The sequence below is a fragment of the Lissotriton vulgaris genome, chromosome 1_1 (genome assembly GCF_964263255.1).
Source record: "Lissotriton vulgaris chromosome 1_1, aLisVul1.2, whole genome shotgun sequence".
Taxonomy (NCBI): Eukaryota; Metazoa; Chordata; class Amphibia; order Caudata; family Salamandridae; genus Lissotriton; species Lissotriton vulgaris.
The window spans coordinates 1,093,730,087-1,093,752,232 of NC_141685.1; the positions used below are offsets into that span (position 1 = coordinate 1,093,730,087).

At 47.0% G+C, this 22,146-nt stretch overlaps 1 protein-coding gene across 1 annotated transcript in view; it reads right to left on the bottom strand.

Annotated features, from left to right (window-relative positions):
• MEI1 (meiotic double-stranded break formation protein 1) overlaps window positions 1–22,146 on the bottom strand; it is a 3,731,473-nt gene that overhangs the window by 2,804,547 nt on the left and 904,780 nt on the right. Inside the window, exon 9 of the mRNA XM_086963480.1 lies at window positions 5,989–6,105. Within this exon, the coding sequence (XP_086819606.1) occupies window positions 5,989–6,105 (117 nt within the window). The remainder of the gene's footprint in view (window positions 1–5,988; window positions 6,106–22,146) is intronic.

The window sequence follows — 22,146 nt, forward strand, 5'->3', positions numbered from 1 at the left end:
TATTTGGGCATACAAAATTAACGACATTCTGGGAACTGATGCTTCCTGCATCTAGGCCAAGAGACATTTGGGAACCATTCCTGGTATAGGCGCGTTCACAGCAGACTGAGGGGGAGGCACCGGGGGTCAGAGGAGGCTGCAGGATATGGATCTGGTCATCCCAGGCAACAGGCCTATCTGTGGGTAGCAGCAGATAAGAGAATCAGGCTTGAACTAGACGCCCACTTACGTGGTATGAAGAACATAGCCCATGCCTACCATGAACATGACGGTTGGGTGCATTCCCGGCTCCTAAGCAGCCCTAATTTAGCTATACAATAGTTTGTACTGTCTTGCGTGAGAAGAGATTCGTGCTGTATCTGTGCTGTTGAGTACCCTTGTAAATGCTACTACTACTTACTTACTGTATCGAAATCATTCTACAAAGCTCTGTATCCAATGCCTTATGTTGGAATTTGTTGGTTTGTAAAATCTCAATAAATAAAAAAAAAGGGGGAGCTGAGAGCTAGGCTTATGCTTCTTGAGATCTTTTGTGTCTGTGGAAGGTTTTTTGAGCAGTGATTTGACTTCGGCGTGATTCCATTCTTCTGAGAAGGTGGAAGAGGAAATGAAGGCGTTGATGTTGGTGGTGAGTTCTTTGCTCTTTCTCTAGACACAAACTGGAACAAGCATTTACAATGCAACGGTTTCGCCTTTGCATAAGTTAGAGCTATTGGCATTGTAAATGACAAAATTTGTATTTATATGTTGGTTTTGAAAACAGATAAATAAATGGCACTGTCATTTACATTGCCAATAGCTCAATCTCTCGCAAATGTGAGACCTATTGTACCCTACTGGACGAGCTCAGCAGACGGAAATTACTTGCAGACGAGTTCTATAACAACAGTGACACTGCTAAATCCAGCGCTTCACAATAGAAACAGAAATGATACATGAGAAGATTACGAGTGAACAAATTACAAAAGCAGACGTTAAGTTACATGAGGCAAAAGTGACAATTGTGAGCAAACAAAATACACGAGGTAGCAAAAGGTACATTACAGGAGGAATATACGAACTCGAAAGTTTCAAACTGGCATCCCGGAGCGGCCACGTCCGCTGGTTCAAGACGGCGGGAGGGAGACATCAAAAACCCAGTATTTACAAGAACATGCAGAGTTTGGTGCAGTAAGAAACTAAGGGCCATATGTATCAACACATTTCCCCATAGACACAGAATGGGCAAAACACTTTGATACATCTGGCCCTAAATCTGAAAGTGATTCTCCAAAAACTCGTAATTGGGTTATTTCTGTTGCTCAGTGGAGTCGGATCTTATAAAGCACAATAAATATCACACCAATTACGAGTTTTTGGAGAATAACTTTTAGATTTAGGTTCTTACTGCCCCAAACTCTGCATGTTCTTGTAAATACCTGATGAGGGCCTGAATGCTTCTTGATGACTTGTGTTCTTGTGCAAGAGCCGATTACGTTAGAGTGGTGTTATTAATAGCAGAACATTGATTGAGACCTTGGTTCAGTACTCTTGAATACTTTTGTTTCACATACTTTTTGGCTCAGATATTGCATACATATACATGAAATATGGAGAAGCTGTGTAACATAAAAGCACAAGCAGGAAACTGAGACCACAACACCCAATGTACAGATATGAAACAACGTTAAGTATCTGTCAAAGTATTTTTTATATTTATGTAAGCTGTACCTCTGCACTGCCTACGAATATTTTAACACCGCTCCTAGAGATTCTTGATAATTATTGTTTAGGTTATTTATTCGTCCACATGAATAATTGTGATTATACGGGTACTGACAACAGCATGCCATTTGACCATTTTATTGCCCTTTTGATACTAAATGATCACCAGAGGCGTGCCTCTGAAAAAACACAAAATCTTCGCACATGTACTTTGCATTTCAATTCGGTATGTAGGTGCATACTGTGGTCGCATATGTTCTTGTATTGTGGCCAACAGTGACAGGGGTCATACTAAGCAAGAGCGTGGTGCAGGAGGGATTCGTTGCTTAAAAGAGGGAACATTAGTTGATGGTGACACCGTTTCAGAGTACACTATTAGGTGCAAGATAGGTGCAAGAGAAAGGGCTTGACAAGATTGAACAGAGCCAGCAAAGTGGTCAGTGTGACAGTGAATTCTACTGTTGATTACAGGGGCACGGACGATTTGACAGGGTTGTTTGGTGTCCAGTTGATACTATAAGGTCAGATTGTATTGGACTCTGAAGTGAGTAGAAATTAGAAGAGATCGTGATTGCTCCGGTGAGAACATGGGTCATGCTTTGGTAAGAACATGGGTCACAAAGTAGAAAAAACAACGTGCAATAGTATTATGAAGGGCAAAAGGCTGCACTAATGGAACTGGCAGCAATCGGAGAAATCTCATATTATGTGGTTCTACCCGCTCTGCTGTGTGTGGGACAGGGGCTCACTGTAAGCAAGTGGGTATTAAGTAATCAGAACAGCGACATGAAAGGCTCCATTGAGAAGGTGTGAGGCATCGTGCCCCCCACCGGGTGACTCCGAACTTCCAGATGCTCTGATCATGAATCCTGGTGTGTAGTGAATTAGGGTACAGGACGCTATGTGACTCATGCCCACTAAAAGTGGGTCTTTGGGAAACTCTACGGGTCGTGAGGCGGAAGAGGGTAGTGATACGGTCCTTTGCCATATTCTGGGGACAATAGGATATTGTGAAGTAAGCGAGAGACCTGGCCCTCCATCATATAAAAAGCGAAGGCAAAAACCGCTGTATTCAGTTATTCTTTGCAAATAAACCGGTGCTACAACTGCTGAGAGGCGCTGTTGCAGACAATGTAAATAAAGAGCAGCCTGCCTTTGAGAACTACCGCCTATGCTTACTCAACCTCTCATAGTGACAGCCCCGGACCACTCCTCACCGATACCTCCATCCCCTGGAGCGTCGACTGGGCCCCGTCCGCTACTCACCTGAAGCCCGGACACTTCAATGCGATGCAGCTCTCCTGGCCAGGCGACATCCTGCTCGTATTCCCCAGTGTTGAGGGTATCTCTTCTTAGCCAGCGAAGACCCCGGCCGCAGAGCTCTAGGGTTGGCGGGTCTAAACCTAGGGGGCGCTGCGGGCTCTGCCGCTGATTAACGCGATGCCAGTCTCAACCTGTCCGCCGACGTCTGACTGTGCATGCTTCTGCATAGACACTCTAACATCCAGTGTCTGCTCTCTATTCCTCCTCAGGGCTGCCTGACCGATGTAAAAACAAGCACTAAAAGCTTTAACAAGCAACAGTGAAAGGAGCAGTGAGCGGATCAGATGAGGAGAGCGGCCAGGTGGCATTACAGCATTGCAAAGTCTGAGAACTAGGAGAAAGACGCACACAGCTGCCGTCGTTCTCTCCGGGGTTGCCCCACTGCCCAACTATCCTATCACCCATTATTAACCTGAAGACAGGAGGCAGTAGGAGACGGGCAGAGGGCGGTGCAACGTGACGTGGCTGCTGCAATACGCCAAGTCGTTGCACCCAAGCATTGTTATACCCGCATCCGTGGAGGCACCCATTTTCACTGTCCCCCACTTTGGATCCTGGCCTTAGACACTGGGCCTGAGGAAAAGGACAGTTAGCTTCACCATTCAAATTAACAGCTGGTGTTCGTGACGTAGAGAGATGTTGGTATTCAGTAAGTGGCTTGCAAATTCATTCACGGTCCAATAAAAAAGTGAAAAAGTCGCAAAAAGACATGCACTTTTAAGCCCTAGGTATACTCAACAGACTGCTAATTTACTGCGAGTGGAAGATTGATTGAGGCAGTGGAGGATGCTGGGCAGTGGGGCAGGTGGAGGGGGGGAGTAACTAGTGTGCTCATGCCTACCCGAGTGAGTCACATCATTGAGGCGTCCAGGGCCCCCTGGCGTAGCAGGGGATTCCAGGGAAGAAGGCGGCACCAGAATAAAACGGAAGAAACAGTGCACCCAGCAGCCCAGTCCTCCCCTGAAGGATGGAAACACCCTCAATTTTAAACCTAGCTGCAACCTTGCATTTACACATTGCCGCCACAACTCTCCTCTCGCTCCTCCAACGGTATAATAAGCAAGGATTGGCAGGTAAACATGCCACGGAGTCGAACAGGCACACAGACAGCGGGAGGGGGCGGGAACGGGCACACGGACAGCGGGAGGGGGGGCGGGAACGGGCACACGGACACTGGGAGGAAGGGCGGGAACGGGCACACGGACAGCGGGAGGGAAGGCGGGAACGGGCAGAATCAGAATGCAGAAAGCAAGAAAAAAAACAAGCACTCACCTGTACTTCTTCCGACGGCTGTCGGCCTGAAATGGCTATTAGTGCTTGCTATAAGAAATGGCCTTACCCTTTTGAAGAGTCATCTTCGTCACACTTGAGCGGTTTTATTTAGTACAGAGAAAAGGGTCCGAGCTGCGGAGCTTCCCAAGTAAGCTACTGCCCGGCCGCCATCTTCGGAGGAATGAAAAAAAAAAAACCTTGGAGAAAAAAAAAAAACAACCGACCACCGTCGCAATGACGTTGTTAAAGGGGCAGAGAGCGAAAAAATCGCCGGAACGTCCACGAATCTGCTCCCACAATGGCTGACGCATCTCTGTTCCAATGGCTAGCCTCCATTTATGGAGCTAGCCAATGGAACAGAGAGGCGGGTTAAAGCCCCATACTGAAACTCAAAAGATTTCGCCTGCGTGAAAACTGCTGCGCAGTGGACGCCAGGTGAAACCTAAAAACGGAATCCCAAGCAGGGGTTGGGGTTCTATAGAACATAAAACTGTTACCTCTTTTTTTTCTTCATAGACTAAAAAAAATCAAGAAAACCTTTGTTGCTGATTATGATATATTTCAGCCTTAGGCAATACTGCTGCACCTAGTGAGGCCCAGAGGTGACAATAATGTTCCCGGGGCCAGGTCTGCAGGCATCTCAAAGAAGATGAAGTAGTACAAGAAAGGCTGAAGACAAACTGCAGGATACTGTTTTTCAAACCTGTTAAAACTGGTATAATATTTCTAAGCTGGATAGGCCTATCCCGAACTAAGCAACCATTACTTAGTATAGCTTAGTCCAACGTCCCTAAAATTCCAGAGGAATGGGATCCATACATACTGTGCCGCAGGAGAAAAAAGTAAGGACGTGGTAGAAGTCACAGGCTGGATGAAGGCACAAAGTTTGGGCATCGATCATTTCACCCTCAGGCACTTATTCTTAGCTTTTAGAGCACCTGCAGAGATACTGTTTGACTAATTGATGCCCCGGGTAGTCAAACAGTATCTGAGCAGGGCTGTGATGTAAGAATATGCTGTAAAAGACTGTACGAGGCTTAATATTCATTAAGTCTCATGCACAACATAAATGCAAATTCAATAATTTGGCACAATGCGTGCTTTGACCATTCCCTCACAGGAGTGACTGAAGGGAGCGGTGTTAAAAGAGCAGTGCTTTCTAGGCATAATAGAATTGGGTTTCATTATTAAACACATTAGGTTGCGTGCCTAAGTACTATCGAAATTGGGAAATTTTAACACCTGTTATTTACAACACTAAGAATAACGAACAAATGCATTATTAAATGTTATATCATAAACAAATTATTAGTATTATAAATTCCATGGGGTATGGCACAGCAACAGATTAACATAAAACATGCTTTTAAAATGTTCATAGTTCTCCGGAACTGCAGGGGAAAACAGTAATAGCATATGAACATTGGGAGGAATATGTTTTGCTCTATTTGGACTTCCTAAAAAAGAAACATAGATCGGCAAATTCATATGTTTTAACTATTGAAAAGTGAGCTGGGATCCAGACTAGAGGTACATCATTATTCTAGGTTTGTGAATATGGAGAGAAACCCGAGCTGGCGAACACTACTTTATGTATTCCGGTCCCATCTGTTATAGTTTCATTTAGCCAAAGCTAGGTAGAACTTCGAGATACAATGAGAAGTTAATAATGAGATTGAAAATATTCACCATAGACTGTGTGGCACTTAGAAAAGAAGAGTCTCTCTTCCGTCAGCAGTAGCAGGCAGCAATATATTGACCAAATCAGGACCTCACTGGTGCAGGACAGCTGTTCAAACAGGAACTCTTAAAAGGTAGGAAAAGTAGAAAAAAGTACATATGAGTAATAATTTTTCTCTGAGAACAAATAAGAAAAATGTAATTGCATGCAATTTTTGTTTTCATTTTTGGTATTCTCGTAGATTCCCATCTTTTGAATCTGTGCCTGTGTCAAGCTGGAAAATACCAAACCCTCTGATTATGGGGAATTAAAGACATAGGGCCTGATTTAGAGTTTGGTGGCTGGGTTATTGCATCACAAACATGGTGCATAGCTTATCAGAGTATAATTCACTTGTTATACGGTGGAAGGGACATACTCCACGTTTATTAGAGAGTAACCTCGCCGCCAAACTTTAAATCAGTTCCATACTCGTTTATACGTTAGTCTGTGAAGTCTTTCTACCACATTGTATGTGTTCAATTTCAGCCACTGAAGTGGAAAGGCCTGAACACCACCCCGGGACCATCTTCGAACGGTTTAGAAGAATGTACATTGTGAAACTGTAGAGACAAGGAAGTAACTTCTTCAACACTGAATCATTTACAGATACATAAGATTTAATCTAGAGTTGGAAGCAGTATACAAAGTCAGAAATGTGTAAAAGATGATTCACATGAAAGAAACAATTTCAGAGTACTGAGTGTCACACTATACATCCAGGAAGTAATTATTTGGTGAATGTATGTGCAGCTGCTTTAAAGGAGGGGACACTAGAGTTAAGATTGTTGCTGTGGTTTCGAATCCCCAGTCCTGTTGAATTAAAACACTGCAGCACTGGCTAACGCAGTTCTACATGCTTTGTTCTAACACAGGCTGATACAACCACTGAGAGATCGAGCAATACCAAGCTTTCACTAAAAGAGACAAACAGCTGATATGATTTTTTTCAAATATATTGATAGGCATTTAGGGCCCGATGTAGGTAGGGCGTTACCGATCGGTAACGGCCGAAAATACCGATTTTTGGCCCTTACCGATCGGTAAACAGCCATCGAGATGTAGGGAACCAAAAACAGAAAGAATCGGATAGAAAACCAAATCGGAATGAGTACCGAATGGGAAAGAATCCGATACGTACATACCGAAAATCGGATATGTAACGAATCGGAAAAACACCGAATCGGATGCAAAGACCGAATCGGTCCAATTACCGATTCGTTAGTGACACCGAATCGGAAAATCACCGATTCGGTCCAATTACCGATTCGTTAGTGACACCGAATCGGAAAATCACCGATTCGGTCCAATTACCGAATCGTTATTGACACCGAATCGGAAAATCACCGATTCGGTCCAATTACCGATTCGGTACAAATACCGAATCGGACATGATCCGAATCGGAAAACATGCCGATTCGTATGAATCTCCGATCGGAAAATTCCCCGATTCCGACAGTTGGGGAGATGTAGGGAGGCACAGAAACACCGAAATCGGCTCAAAATCGGTAGAATTCACTCGGTATTTACCATGGATTGCAATCAGGTGGTAACCAACTCCAACCCATATAAACAGTCCCAAAATGCATTGCAACTTGCAGGATGGCAGCTTTCTATGTCATTGCGAGGCGGCTACGGCTACAGCAGGAAGGACAGAGGGAATGGCTAAGAAATGAACAGGTCTACAGACAGAGGGTAACCCTGTTCATGCTCACTGAGGCTGAGATCCTACAGAGATACAGGCTGGACTCTGACACCATACTTGAGCTCATCAGGGACCTTAAGCCATTCTTGGACCACCACACCCCAAGGGCACACGCCATCCCTGCGCACGTCCAGGTGCTATGCAGCCTACACCTGCTTGCGTCTGGCAGCTATCAAAGTGGAGTAGCAGCAGCAGGAGGGGTGAGCCAGAGCAGCCTGTCAAGGTTCTTCCACATATTCCTTGACGCCATGATAGACAGGATGGACCAATACATCTCTTTCCCTGCAACCCACGCAGAACTGCTACAAACTAAAGCTGACTTCTACCAGATGGCACAATTTCCCCAAATCATCGGTTGCATAGATGGCACACACATTCCGATTTGCCCACCAGCGGACACCGAATACATATACCGCAATCGGAAATCTACACACACCATCAACGTGCAGGTGATCTGCAATGCCAAGTGCACCATCACAGACCTGGTAGCAAAATTTCCAGGGAGTACCCATGACTCCTATATATTCCAACAGAGCGGCATATATGCACGGCTGATGGCTGGCGAATTTGGAGAAGGATACCTCCTAGGTGAGACACATCATCAGACCCCCATAACACATAGTAGGTAGGTGGAATACATGTATGCATGTGTCTAATGTGACCCCTTTCTCTTCCAGGCGACAGTGCATATGCCCTCCGCTCATTCATACTCACCCCCTACCTCAACCCCTCCACACCCAGCCAAAGGAGGTATAACCGGGCCCACATACGCACAAGGAATGTTGTCGAACGGACCTTTGGCATCTGGAAAAGTAGATTCAGATGCCTGCACAAGAGTGGAGGTGCAAGGCAGTATACCCCCATCACCTGCTGCAAGATCATAGCTGTATGTGCAATGTTACACAACCTTGCGGCCAAGAAGGGCACTGAGGTGGAGTTGTCTGACTACGAGGACTATGACGACGACGAAGCTGTGCCACTGACACAGCCAGCTGGGGTGTGTACGCCAAGTGATGGCAGATACAGACGTGAGGAGATCACTGAGAACTATTTCTGACTGAGTACAGATGCAAAGACAGCTAAATGTTGCTTGCAAAAAATCAAATTTTAATAGTGATGCACCACAGTTACAGCACTGATGTGCATCAAAAAATGGAGTATGTAAAATCAAATAAAGTCCAGGGTTCTGGTTTGCTCATCCCCCCTTGCCAGGCTATTTTTTTGCCCGCTTGCCAGACCCACTGGGGTGTCCCTCGGCCCCCTCCGAATGCCCAGCAGCATCAGCGGATCGCCTGGTGCTCCTCCGTGGTTCAGATGCAGCGCTGGCCGGGCTGCTGCGGCTGCTGCTGTCTCCAGCATCACCCAGGTCCAGGGCAGGATTGGAGGCGGTGTTTGATATTATCATGGCCTCCATGGCCGTGGTGATCCTGGCCATCCCCCTAGTGAGCTCAGCCGTATGCTGACTGAGCACAGATTCTTGGTTGGAGCTGCGATGGCACAGTTGTGCGGTCGCCGCTGCAAGGCGGGCCATGGCCCGGTTCAGCACCCGGGCATCCCTCCTGCGTGCAACCTCATGCTCCTCCTGTCTGGCAGATGAGTGGGTGATGGCAGTGGTCAGCCTGCCTAACCCTGCTGCCACCTCCTTGTTGCTGTCCACAACAGCCTGGAAACCCTTCACCAACTCCCCCATCTGCATGTTGTGCTGCAGGAGCTGGCGTTGGCAGGCCATGGTGGATCTGGCCTGTTGGCGCTGGATTTTAACCATCTGTCCCTCCAGGCCCAGGAACACACTGCCCTCCCGTGCTGGTGCAGCAGTGGTGGTGGTGGCACGGCGTCGGGCACTGCTGCTTCCGGCCTGCTGAGTGGGCTGGGGTGCCACTGGTGGGGGTGTGGTGCTGGCCGGTCCCGGAGCCCCTGCTCCCAGGACAGGTTGGACAGGTGGCAAGGCCACGGTTGTGCAAGGGGGGTGTGCTGGGCAGTACTGGGGAGTGCACTGCTTGGAAGTCAATGACCAGGACTCCCTCCATTCCTAGCCCTGGGGTGTCTCCTTCCTCATCCTCCTCCTCCTCCTCCTGGCCAGCCTGGCTGGTGCTCGGCCCTGCGACTGCAGTGTTGGACGTTGCTGCTCCCTCTGCTGTCGCAGTTGTTCCGCCTGATGGGGCCCCTAGGTACAAAGAAGCATTTGTAAACTGAGTGCCGATGTATTACAGTCAGTACAATTATGGCATTCCACATGTCCTTGCATCTCCTTACACCGTGTCACACTGTTTCCTGTCTTGTGATTCTGCACTGACATATTTGGCTAACTTCTGCTGACTACATGTACCATGATGCTTGTCTCTTGTATGTTGGTGACAGTACAGTGCTGGTGTTTGCCTATGCATTGTGTCTAATGGGGAGGTGTCTGGTAGGGTGTGTCATGATGCGCATGCTTCTTACCTGTAGCTGTGGCTCTCGCAGAGCTGTCCAGGGTCCCGATTCCTACGATACTCTCCCTCTCGATGGTGCTGGAGACAATTTCCTCCAGCTCGGTGAGGGGTGGCGCCGGGTTGTTGCCTCCTCCAGTGAGTCCAGCCTGCCTTTGAATGTCAGCCAGCTTCCTCTTCGTGAGGCTGCGGATGTCGTAAAACCTTTTTTTCAGTTCCTCTATGGACCTGGGGGTGACACCCGCAGCATTCACCTTCTGGGCGATGTCGGCCCAGATTCTCCTCTTGGTGCTGTCTGGCACGTTGAGGGACAGCTTGCCAAACAGCTGGCGGTGCACCCTCACCACCTCCTCAACCAGCACCTGAAGTTCGGTGGTGGTGAACTTGGGCTTCCTCTTCTGGGAGGACTTCTGGCTTCCTGACTGATCTGCCATTTTCTCCTGTTCAGTTTGCAACCTCCTTCTCCCACTGCTGCTAACTGTGTGTGTTGGACTCAGGCAGGCTTTCCAGAAACTTCCAGAAACTTCTTAATTAGCTGCACCTGCCAGGGTTGCCACTCCCTGTTTGGGTGGGGGAGGGGGAGCCACCTCATTGGCTGAATCGCCTATTGCCGAATCGGCTTTTACCGATTCGGTAATATCCGAATCGGTAAAATCCGATTCGGTATTATCCGATTCGGTAAAAGCCGAATCGGTTCATTCAATGCATTCCTATGGGCTTTTTCGCCATGGGTCTATGATTGCCGAATCGGATTTTACCGAATCGGCTTTTACCGAATCGGTATTCGCCGAATCGGGAATATCCGATTCGGTGGTAGCCGATTCGGTGATTTCCGAATCGTTGTTGGCCGATTCGGTACTTTCCGATTCGGACCGAGCAGAATCGGAACGTACCAAATCTCATTACCGATGCCGACCGAATCGGTATTCATTCGGTTTTTTTTCCCTACATCTCGTTTTCCGATTTCACAATACCGATTCGGCCCGCCTCGGTATTTTGAAATCGGAAAATCGCGTTTACCTACATCGGGCCCTTTATTATCTAGTAAATTAAAAGGACATTTCACTGGAGTGAAAATTTCTAGGAGAAATATTTCTGTTTGATGAAAATTACTTGACATTGAGGATAAAGTCGAGTGAATTTGTAGCAGAATCTTGATCTTGTAAAACTTAACAAAGGGCTCTTTAGTAGAAAAAGCTTGCATTACTCTACTTCAGCTGGCAGATTTAGTTGCCAACACGAAGGCTATCAAGGTGAGGTATTTCACGAAGTAGGAAAGAAATTGACAGCAGACCATTGTTCCTGCACCAAATAGAGGAATCTTCTTTTTGATCATGTTTCTCTCCCTAGTACTACCCTGACTACTTGAACAAAGAACTTGTCTTCAGTCCTTAAGAATATCCAGGCTACTGAATTCAAGGCAATCGAGAGCCATGCTTTTTAAAAGTTATAGTTTCAAGAATTTAAGCGCAACATTTAAATTTCCAATCAAAGAGAAGATATTTACAACGTAAACCCTCAGGAGACATACTGTACAAACAATATCAAGAAGATTTGATTAAGGCAATCTAAAAATATTTTTTTTTTATTTCCTCCTAAAAAAAATAAGCTGGTAAATCAGCTTTACAAAGTTTGTTGGTCTTATATGGTCCTTGATTGGTCATATGGATACTAAGCCATGCAGGACAAACAGACATTTAGGGGTCCATTAGGATGTCGGGCTGTGGTACCACCACAATGCCAGTGGTGCAGAAAATTGAATTTTTCCGCCCACGAGCAGCGGTACTTACGTCCGCCATATTAGTATGGCCAAACTTAGATCATTTCCCGTCCGCCGCGGTGCACCGCCATCAAAGTGCGCCCGCGGCGGCGGAGGTGAGAGCCAATGCAGATTCACTGCCGTGCGGAATGACGTCCGCCCCGCTCCACAAATTAGGATGCCCCAAACAAGCAGATGCACCGCAGTGGAGACACCGCACAATCAGAGACAGCGGAAGCCCAACAGTGGAGCGCGAAACCAGAGTCCCGGTCCTCTCCACTTGGTCACAACCGCCATGGATCCAGCTCTACACGTTTTTCCGGTGCTGTACCTGCTACATCACCAGCAACTCGTGGACCGTCGTGGACGCAGCCGAAGGTACGCAACTACACAAACACAACACACAATACATGGGCTGACACAGGGTCCAAATCCACATCAGACACCCTGCTGAGGACAGGAACACATCCACAAGGGCACCCACACATGACCCACCTGCCACAAAGTCACCCCTCCGTATCCAGGATACATATTCACTGCGATCTCTCAGCAATATCCTGGGCATGTCACCGCAGCAGAGAACACAAGGGAATACATGTGCACAATGCAGAAGGCAGGGCCAGTCCCAGTCATGGGCAGGGCACAAAGACCTGAGGGCCACAACTCCTCCCACCACACATTAGCACACTCCATGAAGGCACATGCCATGTTCCCATCCTGTGCACCCCCATGCACAACAAGCCAGGTCAAACCACACCCTGCACCACACAACAAACAACCAGTGAGACAGCAGGAGTGGCTGCACAGGAACACACAGCACAGTAGCACAGGGCCAGGGAAACACACCAAAACACTCCCACACTCAGGGAAACAAAAATGAGTACAAGCACCAAATGAACACATACAAGGAACAAACATACAAATGGACGCACATCCTGCATAGTCACACATACATACCACAGACTGACACACAGACACCTAAACACCCCAAATGCCAACAGCAATGGGGCACAACAAATAGGAAAGCCAAAGTGGGATGCACACAAATGGAAGGCCATGGAGAGAAACAACAAGCATGTGCACATCACATGCAAGATAAGGAACACATAACACCCCCCTCAGACCATCACACCATACATGGCTGGTACAATCAGTGAAGTCTAACCACAGACATAACAGTGCAACAACACAGGGAGACAGCAAGGCAAACCATGTTTAGGCACAAGGATGAAAGGAAGGCCCGGAAGTCAAAGTGTGAACAGCCATACGTGCATACAACCACCTCACAGGAGTACACCAGCAGCACAACACAAATGGCCCATTGACACACTTCATGACTGTCAAACACCAGGAGAAATGTATACACTTACCCCCTCCCCTCACACCAGAAGCACACAACACCAGTGCCAAACACACTGAAGGCTGCCAATACTTGCCAGTCTATATACACACACACAAACACATACCCTGGGTGTAGCCACAAACATCACACACACACACACACACAGGGATGCCAGAACAAATGTCTTCATAAAAACAACACACAAACACATAACCCAACTGAAACACACACAGAACCACAACAAAAACAGACATGCCATGTGCAGCCAAACTGTGGAAAAGCAATGGGAGCACAGACACAACAGGAGTGCACAACCTAATCAATCAAGGACAATGCACAGACAACATACCACACACAAGAAGTGCACCACCACAGAACAACACAGCCACATCAAACAAACAACAGATGCCCAGACAAAAAGAGCAAACACTGCAGGACATCAGGGGATACACACCAGGCAATGACAAGGCAACATATACACAGCACTGAGCGCACACCAAGCATACCAGTCACACACAGAGATGAGCGACACAACATCAACCCACACAACACAAATCAGCACACCACAAACACAACAGCACACCCAGGAAGTTAAGCAATACCACAGCCAACACACATACATTCAACACAACAACAACAGATGCACAAATCTGGGATACAAAGGTGGAATCAACTTGACCAGAGGACTGGGCAGCACACACAGATGAACAACAGATGAGCAACCAATACTGCCAAACAGCACGAGAACATCACAAATAAACAACTGGGGAAATATCCTGAGTGGCACATAGCTCCTGGCCAAAGAACTGCACCACAGAGCACAGTGTCACAAATGAAGTGATGAGGAGGCACAGACAAACATAGAAACCAAGGGGACAGCCGACATCTAAGTTAAGTGTACTGCACGTCAGTAGTGGATATGGCAGGAATGCACCATACACAAACAGAGGGAGTCCAGACCCACAATGGGTAGGCATTTGTAGCACGGATAGGGGATGGCATGACACCACACACAACATGCCATACTGGAGGCAAAAAGGCACCATGTGACAGCAATGCATGAGAAAACACAACCACAATGGTAGTGTGGAGCAGCAGGTCTGCACAGTCTACACAAACAGAATCAATACACATGGATAATCAACCAAACACAACACTGACTTGCCAGTCACACACTCGGCATACTCACAAGTGACAAAAACAACAAGTAGGAGTCAGATAGAACTTCATGGACACACCAACTGTAGGAAGGTGGCTACCTGACTATGGTCACCCCATATTTTTTGCCTTGTGTTTAGCTGGTTTTCGACTTAGTTGGCCTGGTTCCCTGCTAATCAGGGCCCCAGGCTATCTGCTCTCTCTGTAAAATGGATTCCATGTACCCTAGGTGCATAACTAAATTGGCTTGGGTCACCTTATCAGCCCCTGTACAGAGCACTATAGGTGCCCAGGGCATAGGTGCATCCAAGGCCTACCAGGGGCTGCAGCATATCTTTTTGCCACCCCTGGCTGGCTATCCAAAATTGACACAACTGGCTGATCACTCAGCTGGGGCAAGGTGGTGTAATCACCCCTTGCTTAGATATAGTATGCCTATATCTAAACCTATCTGGACACATGTATACCTATCAGTCACTCCTATGGCAGGCCTTAACAATCCTGGAGGCAGAGTACTTGGTTTTATGTGAGATGGTGCTCTAACATGAGCTGAGCCTGTCTGCAGCTGTCGGGACCAATTCCCTAAGCTGTTCCGGGATAATGCCATACCATATACTATTAAGTCCGTTATAATCCTCGCGGTTATATGTTAACTTTGGTTTTGCTTTATCAAAACATGTTGTGTAAGGTGTCATACGATTTGGAATACTACCCCCTCGCCAGTCCTGGCGACGGGGGTAGCATTCCACCCCTCTAGAGGGAGACGACATGTTACTTTGCTAAAACGCGGTTGATTTTAAAAGAGCCTCAGATCCACAAAATGGATGCTTCTGCCACAGACACAAGTCTGACCTCCTGCTGCCGACCGAAACTCAGCACAGGAGGCCTGGACAAAGGCTTTCCTGTCACAGGGAGGTGTCACACCACCCCAGACAGGAGATAGTGGATTGTAGCAGGGAGGTTTGAAAGAAACCAGACACTGCCTGGGGAGCACAAGGCTGCCCCTTGCATAATCCGGCCAAACCGGTTCTGGGGCACACCAGCCCCAGTCCCAGCGCAGCCTGGATCAAAGGGAAAGGGGTGTATCCACCCCCTTCCTGGGTCCCACCCATAGGAGGGATTCTATGGAAGAGAAGTGGTCCACTGGAAATACCAAGTCTATATCGGTTTTCACGTTACATGTATTAAGAAGAACACACTCAAAAAACTCTGGACCGCTTGAGTTTTGTAACAAATGAGTCTTTGTAGGGGGTGATGAGTGTGTTTGGCCAAGTTTGTTGGTGTCCTTAGGCTGAATCCTAATTCTTGTAATCAACGTCAGGAGTCCATATGATGTGAAAAAATTGCTTTTATTAAATAAGATTAAAACATGAACAGCCAACACGTGTTTCGCCCCCTGTGGCGATTTGCGCCGGGGCTTTTTCAAGGCTGTAAAAGATCAAAAGGGTAAGGATTAGAGTTGTACAACTCCATATCTAATCACTCGCCCCATAAGGTAGCTCTCTACTTTTCATAAATACTGCCTGGGTTTATAGTTACACTTACCGCGTTAATACAATAATAACCCAGATACAATGGCATATGGCTCATTCAACGTACTTTGGGGTTCAAATTCAAATGGAAGTGTATATAACACCATGTGTATCATGCCTAACAAGGTCGCTTTCAATTAATTTCAATACCTTCTGTGTCTTATAATTATACTTACCCCGTATATATTTAAAATAACAATAATCCACGATATAATGGCATATGGTTCATGCAACACACTCTGGGGTTCAAAGTTAAATGGAAGTGTATATAACACCATATGTATCATGCCTAAACTTACTGGAATAAAATGATGGTTTTAGGTACAATACCTAGCATAAAATGCTACTTCATATAATTCAAATGCACTGTTTTGAATGTATATATATATTATATCTGACAGATCAAATTTTGAAAAACAATCGGAATTTGTGAAAAATAAATCAATACCATGAAGACTTGCAAAATCAACATATGATATTCTAAATAGGTATGGAGTGTACATTTTGAATTTTCTCTTTTGCCTTATACCTCACTGATGGCTTTTTCTGATCACCCGGGAATACACCTTCTTTTGTCATGCTAGTTCACCCAGTACTTTCTGTATCGCACTTCTTGTAAATATGCTCACATAAACGTTAGCCTTAAACCACTAAAATCTTTAAATCTTAGCGGAGACAAACCCAAGATCGCTATGTATCCTTTTTCTTTCCTGACATCACTGGGATGTCACCTATCTCTCAATCACCTGTAGTATATTCACAACTCCAAATCACGCTAGCTTTTCTTCAGTCCACATTTACTTACCTTCCCTTTCCTCCTCTGATCTCACAGGCACTTGGGTCAAAGGCTGTCTGTTTTTAAATTTTCTCAAGCTTACGTTTGTTACCCTTTTGATCTTTTACAGCCTTGAAAAAGCCCCGGCGCAAATCGCCACAGGGGGCGAAACACGTGTCGGCTGTTCATGTTTTAATCTTATTTAATAAAAGCAATTTTTTCACATCATATGGACTCCTGACGTTGATTACAAGAATTAGGATTCAGCCTAAGGACACCAACAAACTTGGCCAAACACACTCATCACCCCCTACAAAGACCCATAGGAGGGATCCAGCCCCCTAGATTGCTATAAGAATGGGAGCAGTGCCAACGCACTCAGATTATCGACGTAGAAGACTGAAGAATCTCCCTTGTGGTCAAGGAGTGACCACCCTGTGCAAACAGGCACCATCCAGCACCTCAACGTCTGCTTTGTTGCAGTTCCCGCAGGAACTCGAGCGACAGAGATCGACGAGATCAAGCTTGCCTGCCTTCTTACAGCCCGATCCACAGTCCCTGCAGAGCTGAGACCCGTGGAGGCGACCGGAAGCGTGGGGCATGCCATCTTGAAAAGACCATGAGACGCTGACCAAGCAGCCCACGCGTGACCCTCGAAGCTGTACACCGGGGTTTGAGAAGCCCCAGCCCTGAGCCACTTTTGCACCAAAGCTCACCCCTCTACACTCGACGAGTGCTGCGTGGGGCCCTTCTGCTTCCTTTGGCTCAACGCGTTGGCCCGGTCACTTGCCAACTGGCTTGTGGCCCCTGTGCCGACGAAAACCGACATACGACTTGTGATTCTGGTTGCTCCAGACTTGCACCCGCTCCTCTGAAAAGGAGCACCCGCTCTGACCCTCCTGGTCCGAGTGAGAAGCAATCTTCCAATCCCGCGTGGATTGCTCTTGCCAAGTGTTGTTTGCTCCGATCTTGAAGCTGACAGCGCCGATGGTGAGAGCCTGCGTGGGACAGCTCGTGACCCGCTCCTGGACGTCGCAGATGCCCCAGAGCCCACGTTGCAGCGGAGAGAAGCTCCTCGACAACCACCCGATTGCGCCCGACATTGCCTGGTTCCGTCCTGGTTCCACCCTGGTCACTGCTGAGTGACCCAGACTCTGTCCCCTCTGCTTTCAGGTACTTTACTACTCTGATCTACCCTTGGATCACCCTGGACACTTCTCCTTCACATCGCCTGCAGCATCTTCAGCTTCAAGCACCATCAACCTGCGTGACGAAACCCGACGCCACGTGGACCCTATGCACCCGCTTCCTGTGGGTGAGATTGAACTTTGCACAAACGAGCGCAGCAGCGTGCTCATATCCGCGACCCGATTAATTCAGGCTACGTGGCTTTTAAATTAGCAGTCCCGCTCCTGTTCATCCACGACCCTGAGATCAATTCAGGCTACGTGGTTTTTAAATCAGCAGTCCCGCTTCTGTTCATCCACGACCCTGAGATCAATTCAGGCTGCGTGGCTTTTAAATCAGCAGTCCCGCTCCTGTTCGCTTGTTCGCTGATGGTAGCAGATCATTTAGCCTGCTCCTAGCCTGCTCCTAGCGACAGCAGTGTAGCGCACTGTATCTTTTATGACACTGTTTATTTTGTTGTAATTATTGCACTATGTAAAATCGTCATTATGTTGTTGCATTGATCGGTGTACCACCACTTACCTTTGTGCCCAGGCGTGTTCTACTACTCCACCACCAAAAGTTTGGCTGTGTGGAGGGAACGAGCGCCATAACCGGAAGGTTCCCCCCTCCACTTCCGCTGTGCCACCACCAGCAAGGTCAGCTCTCTAGCTTTCCGCATCCCCCACCGCTACATAAGAAGTGGATGGCGCCGATTACAGGTAAATTGAACTTTGCACAAACGAGCGCAGCAGCGTGCTCATATCCACGACCCTGAGATTAATTCAGGCTACGTGGCTTTTAAATTAGCAGTCCCGCTCCTGTTCATCCACGACCCTGAGATCAATTCAGGCTACGTGGTTTTTAAATCAGCAGTCCCGCTTCTGTTCATCCACGACCCTGAGATCAATTCAGGCTGCGTGGCTTTTAAGTCAGCAGTCCCGCTCCTGTTCGCTTGTTCGCTGATGGTAGCAGATCATTTAGCCTGCTCCTAGCCTGCTCCTAGCGACAGCAGTGTAGCGCACTGTATCTTTTATGACACTGTTTATTTTGTTGTAATTATTGCACTATGTAAAATCGTCATTATGTTGTTGCATTGATCGGTGTACCACCACTTACCTTAGTGCCCAGGCGTGTTCTACTACTCCACCACCAAAAGTTTGGCTGTGTGGAGGGAACGAGCGCCATAACCGGAAGGTTCCCCCTCCACTTCCGGTGTGCCACCACCAGCAAGGTCAGCTTTCTAGCTTTCCACATCCCCCACCGCTACATAAGACGATGCACTCAGTCAAGCGGAGCGGACGTGCGCAGCGGGCGCGCCGTCAGCTCGCCGGAGTCGCGCCAGAGTCATGCCCGTCTGCACCCGTCCGCGCCAAGACCGGGCCGCAGGCCAGTCTCCATGAGAAACCCGTCCAATTCTTGACATATAGCGGTATGCAACTACTGGCCCTCAGACCTTCCATGCACTGTTCACATAACCCACCCCATTTCATTCTTTCTGAGTCATTTTGTAGCCCTTTAATTTGTAAATTTTGTACACGTCTCCCTCCTAACAAAGATCGGCATAGCTCACTGCAGGCAGTACTTATAAATGCTCGCTCCCTTCCAAAACACAAACTAGATATCCTTGAACTTATTACTGCACACTCCATTGATTTACTTTTTATTACAGAAACATGGGGAGACGCAGCAGCAGATCCGGATTTTACAGCTGCCCTGCCACCCGGTTTCTGTGTAAATCGACTAGACAGACCGATAAAAAGAGGAGGTGGTCTGGCTATTATCTATAGAGACCATCTCAGCATTAATACGACCCCTCTTCTAATATGAGTTGTGAGGCACTCTCTTTTACGATTACTCTCACTCCTTGAAGATATGACAGCTGCAGGACTTAACCAACTTGTCTCGGCATCCACTCATATTGCAGGGCACACCCTGGATGGGATATTTACAAACAATCTAGATATCTCCTATTCCTCACAATTGCCTCTCACCTGGACAGCTCATTCAGCGGTATTTTTTGCCATTAGGCTCAACAATCCCACAGCTCCTCCAATGAAATCTGCGTTTCCAGTTACGTCCAGGAACTGGAAAAATATCAATATCCCTCATTTATCAGCCACTCTGGCCTCATCATTGGATACAATCGAAACAGACCCAGATATAGCTTCTAATAACTATCTTTTACAACTTAATAATGCTCTAGATGTCTTTGCACCACCAAAAGACATGTTTCGAAATCGCACTTCGCCCTCAGCCCCCTGGTTTTCTGAAAACCTGCGCCTACAGAGACAATTTTGTAGGAACTTAGAGAGACACTGGCGGAGACATTACAACCTCACAGATAAACTCATATATAAAAGTGCCCTCCATAAATATAAGCAGCAGCTAGTTACAGAAAAAAGTAGCTATTATGTCACCCAGATTGAGTCAGCAGAAAATTCCACCAAAAAGCTCTTTTATGTAGTCAACCATTTGACTAATCCTCCTATTCCACCAGAGAAAACTTCCCAACAGCTGTGCAATTCGCTGGCGGACTACTTTACGGACAAAGTAACCTCCATATTCTCTGCTTTCTCTCCTCAAGCTATGTCTGTAGCTAAATCCCTAGTCCTCAATCATCTCCCTATTTCTCCGTCTTTTTCTTTTTTTGATTCAGTTACACTCGAAGAAATTTCACATCTTGTTACCACCATTAAATCAGGTTCACCATTAGACCCATTAGACCCTTGTCCTCCTTCTATTCTCATCCTCATCCCTGAGGCTATCTCACCTGCAATAGCCACCATCTGCAATAATATGTTCCAGGCAGGTACCTACGCGTCGGTATGGAAAAAAGCGATCATCAGACCCCTTTTAAAAAAAACCTCCCTTGACCCTACAGACCCTGCTAGTTTCAGACCAATTGCATGTTTACCATTTCCATCCAAAATTTTTGAAAGCCTTATGAATCAACAACTATCAGATTTTATTGATACTCATAACCTATTGGATGACACCCAATTCGGCTTCAGGAGTGCACATGGAACTGAAACAGCGCTCATTAAAGCAGCAGATGAAATTAGATATACACTTGACAAGGGAGGAGCGGCAGTCCTGATATTGCTGGATTTGTCAGCGGCTTTCGACACGGTCGATCACAACATCTTGATCGACCGTGTTGCAGCCATAGGGGTGAAACACAAAGCCAAGGCCTTGATTGCATCCTTTTTACATAACCGGTCTCAAACTGTTAAACTGGGTTCTTTTTATTCATCTCCTCTTTCCCTTCCCTGCGGTGTTCCACAGGGCTCCTCGCTAAGTCCGACTCTTTTTAACATCTATGTGTCGGACTTGGCGAGGGTGATAAAGGAATATGACATCAGCCTTACCACCTATGCTGATGATACTCAGTTAGTCCTTTCAATACACCGTCCTCACAATCTGCACTGGCTCCCAGTGAGAAGTCGCATAAAGTTCAAGGCTCTATGTATAGCTTATAAAGCTATTAACAATACGGGACCTCAGTTCCTCAAATCAGCATTTAACACCTTCGACGCTCATGACGAGCTCAGCTCGTCATGAGGTACACATCTCGTACACTGATGCCGAGCTGAGCTCGTCATGATTAGTAGGAATTCCAGATTTTCAGCACAGGGGGGGAAAACCATAAGCGTCGATGGTGTTAAACCTCCGGAGGCAACAAGATCTCTCCGTTCATCTTCAGCCCATCTTTTGAACGTCCCACCCACAAGAAAGGTCAACTGAGGTGACAGACGCTTCATAGTGGCTACTGCCAGACTGTGGAACTCACTCCCTCTGTGCATTAAGATCTGCCCCACGCTATTTAGTTTTAGGAAACAACTTAAGACCTGGTTGTTTACACAATAGATGCTTTTGTTTGTGCAGTTTCTGATCTTTATAGCGCCGAGACACCTCCGGGTATTTGCGCGCTAAACAAATTGCAAAAATAAATAAATAAATAAATAAACGCCGGTGTTCCCACACTGGTACACACCTCTAGGGTCTGTGTCTAAAGTTTTGTCCTTCTAGATTCAGCGGAAGTATCTTTAAACTCTATTTGTGTAACTTTTACGCACCATTGACTTTGCATTGGTGCATGCGTGTGCTTTAAGTGCTGCACCCGAATCCCGCGGGCTTTTCCCGACTTCAGCATTGCTTGTTCCGACTGCTCCCAGCGATTCCCTAGGCCCTAGGCCTAACCACTGTTCGATTGATATCTCTTATACCACTTTCTTAATATATGGTTTGAGTGGCCACCCG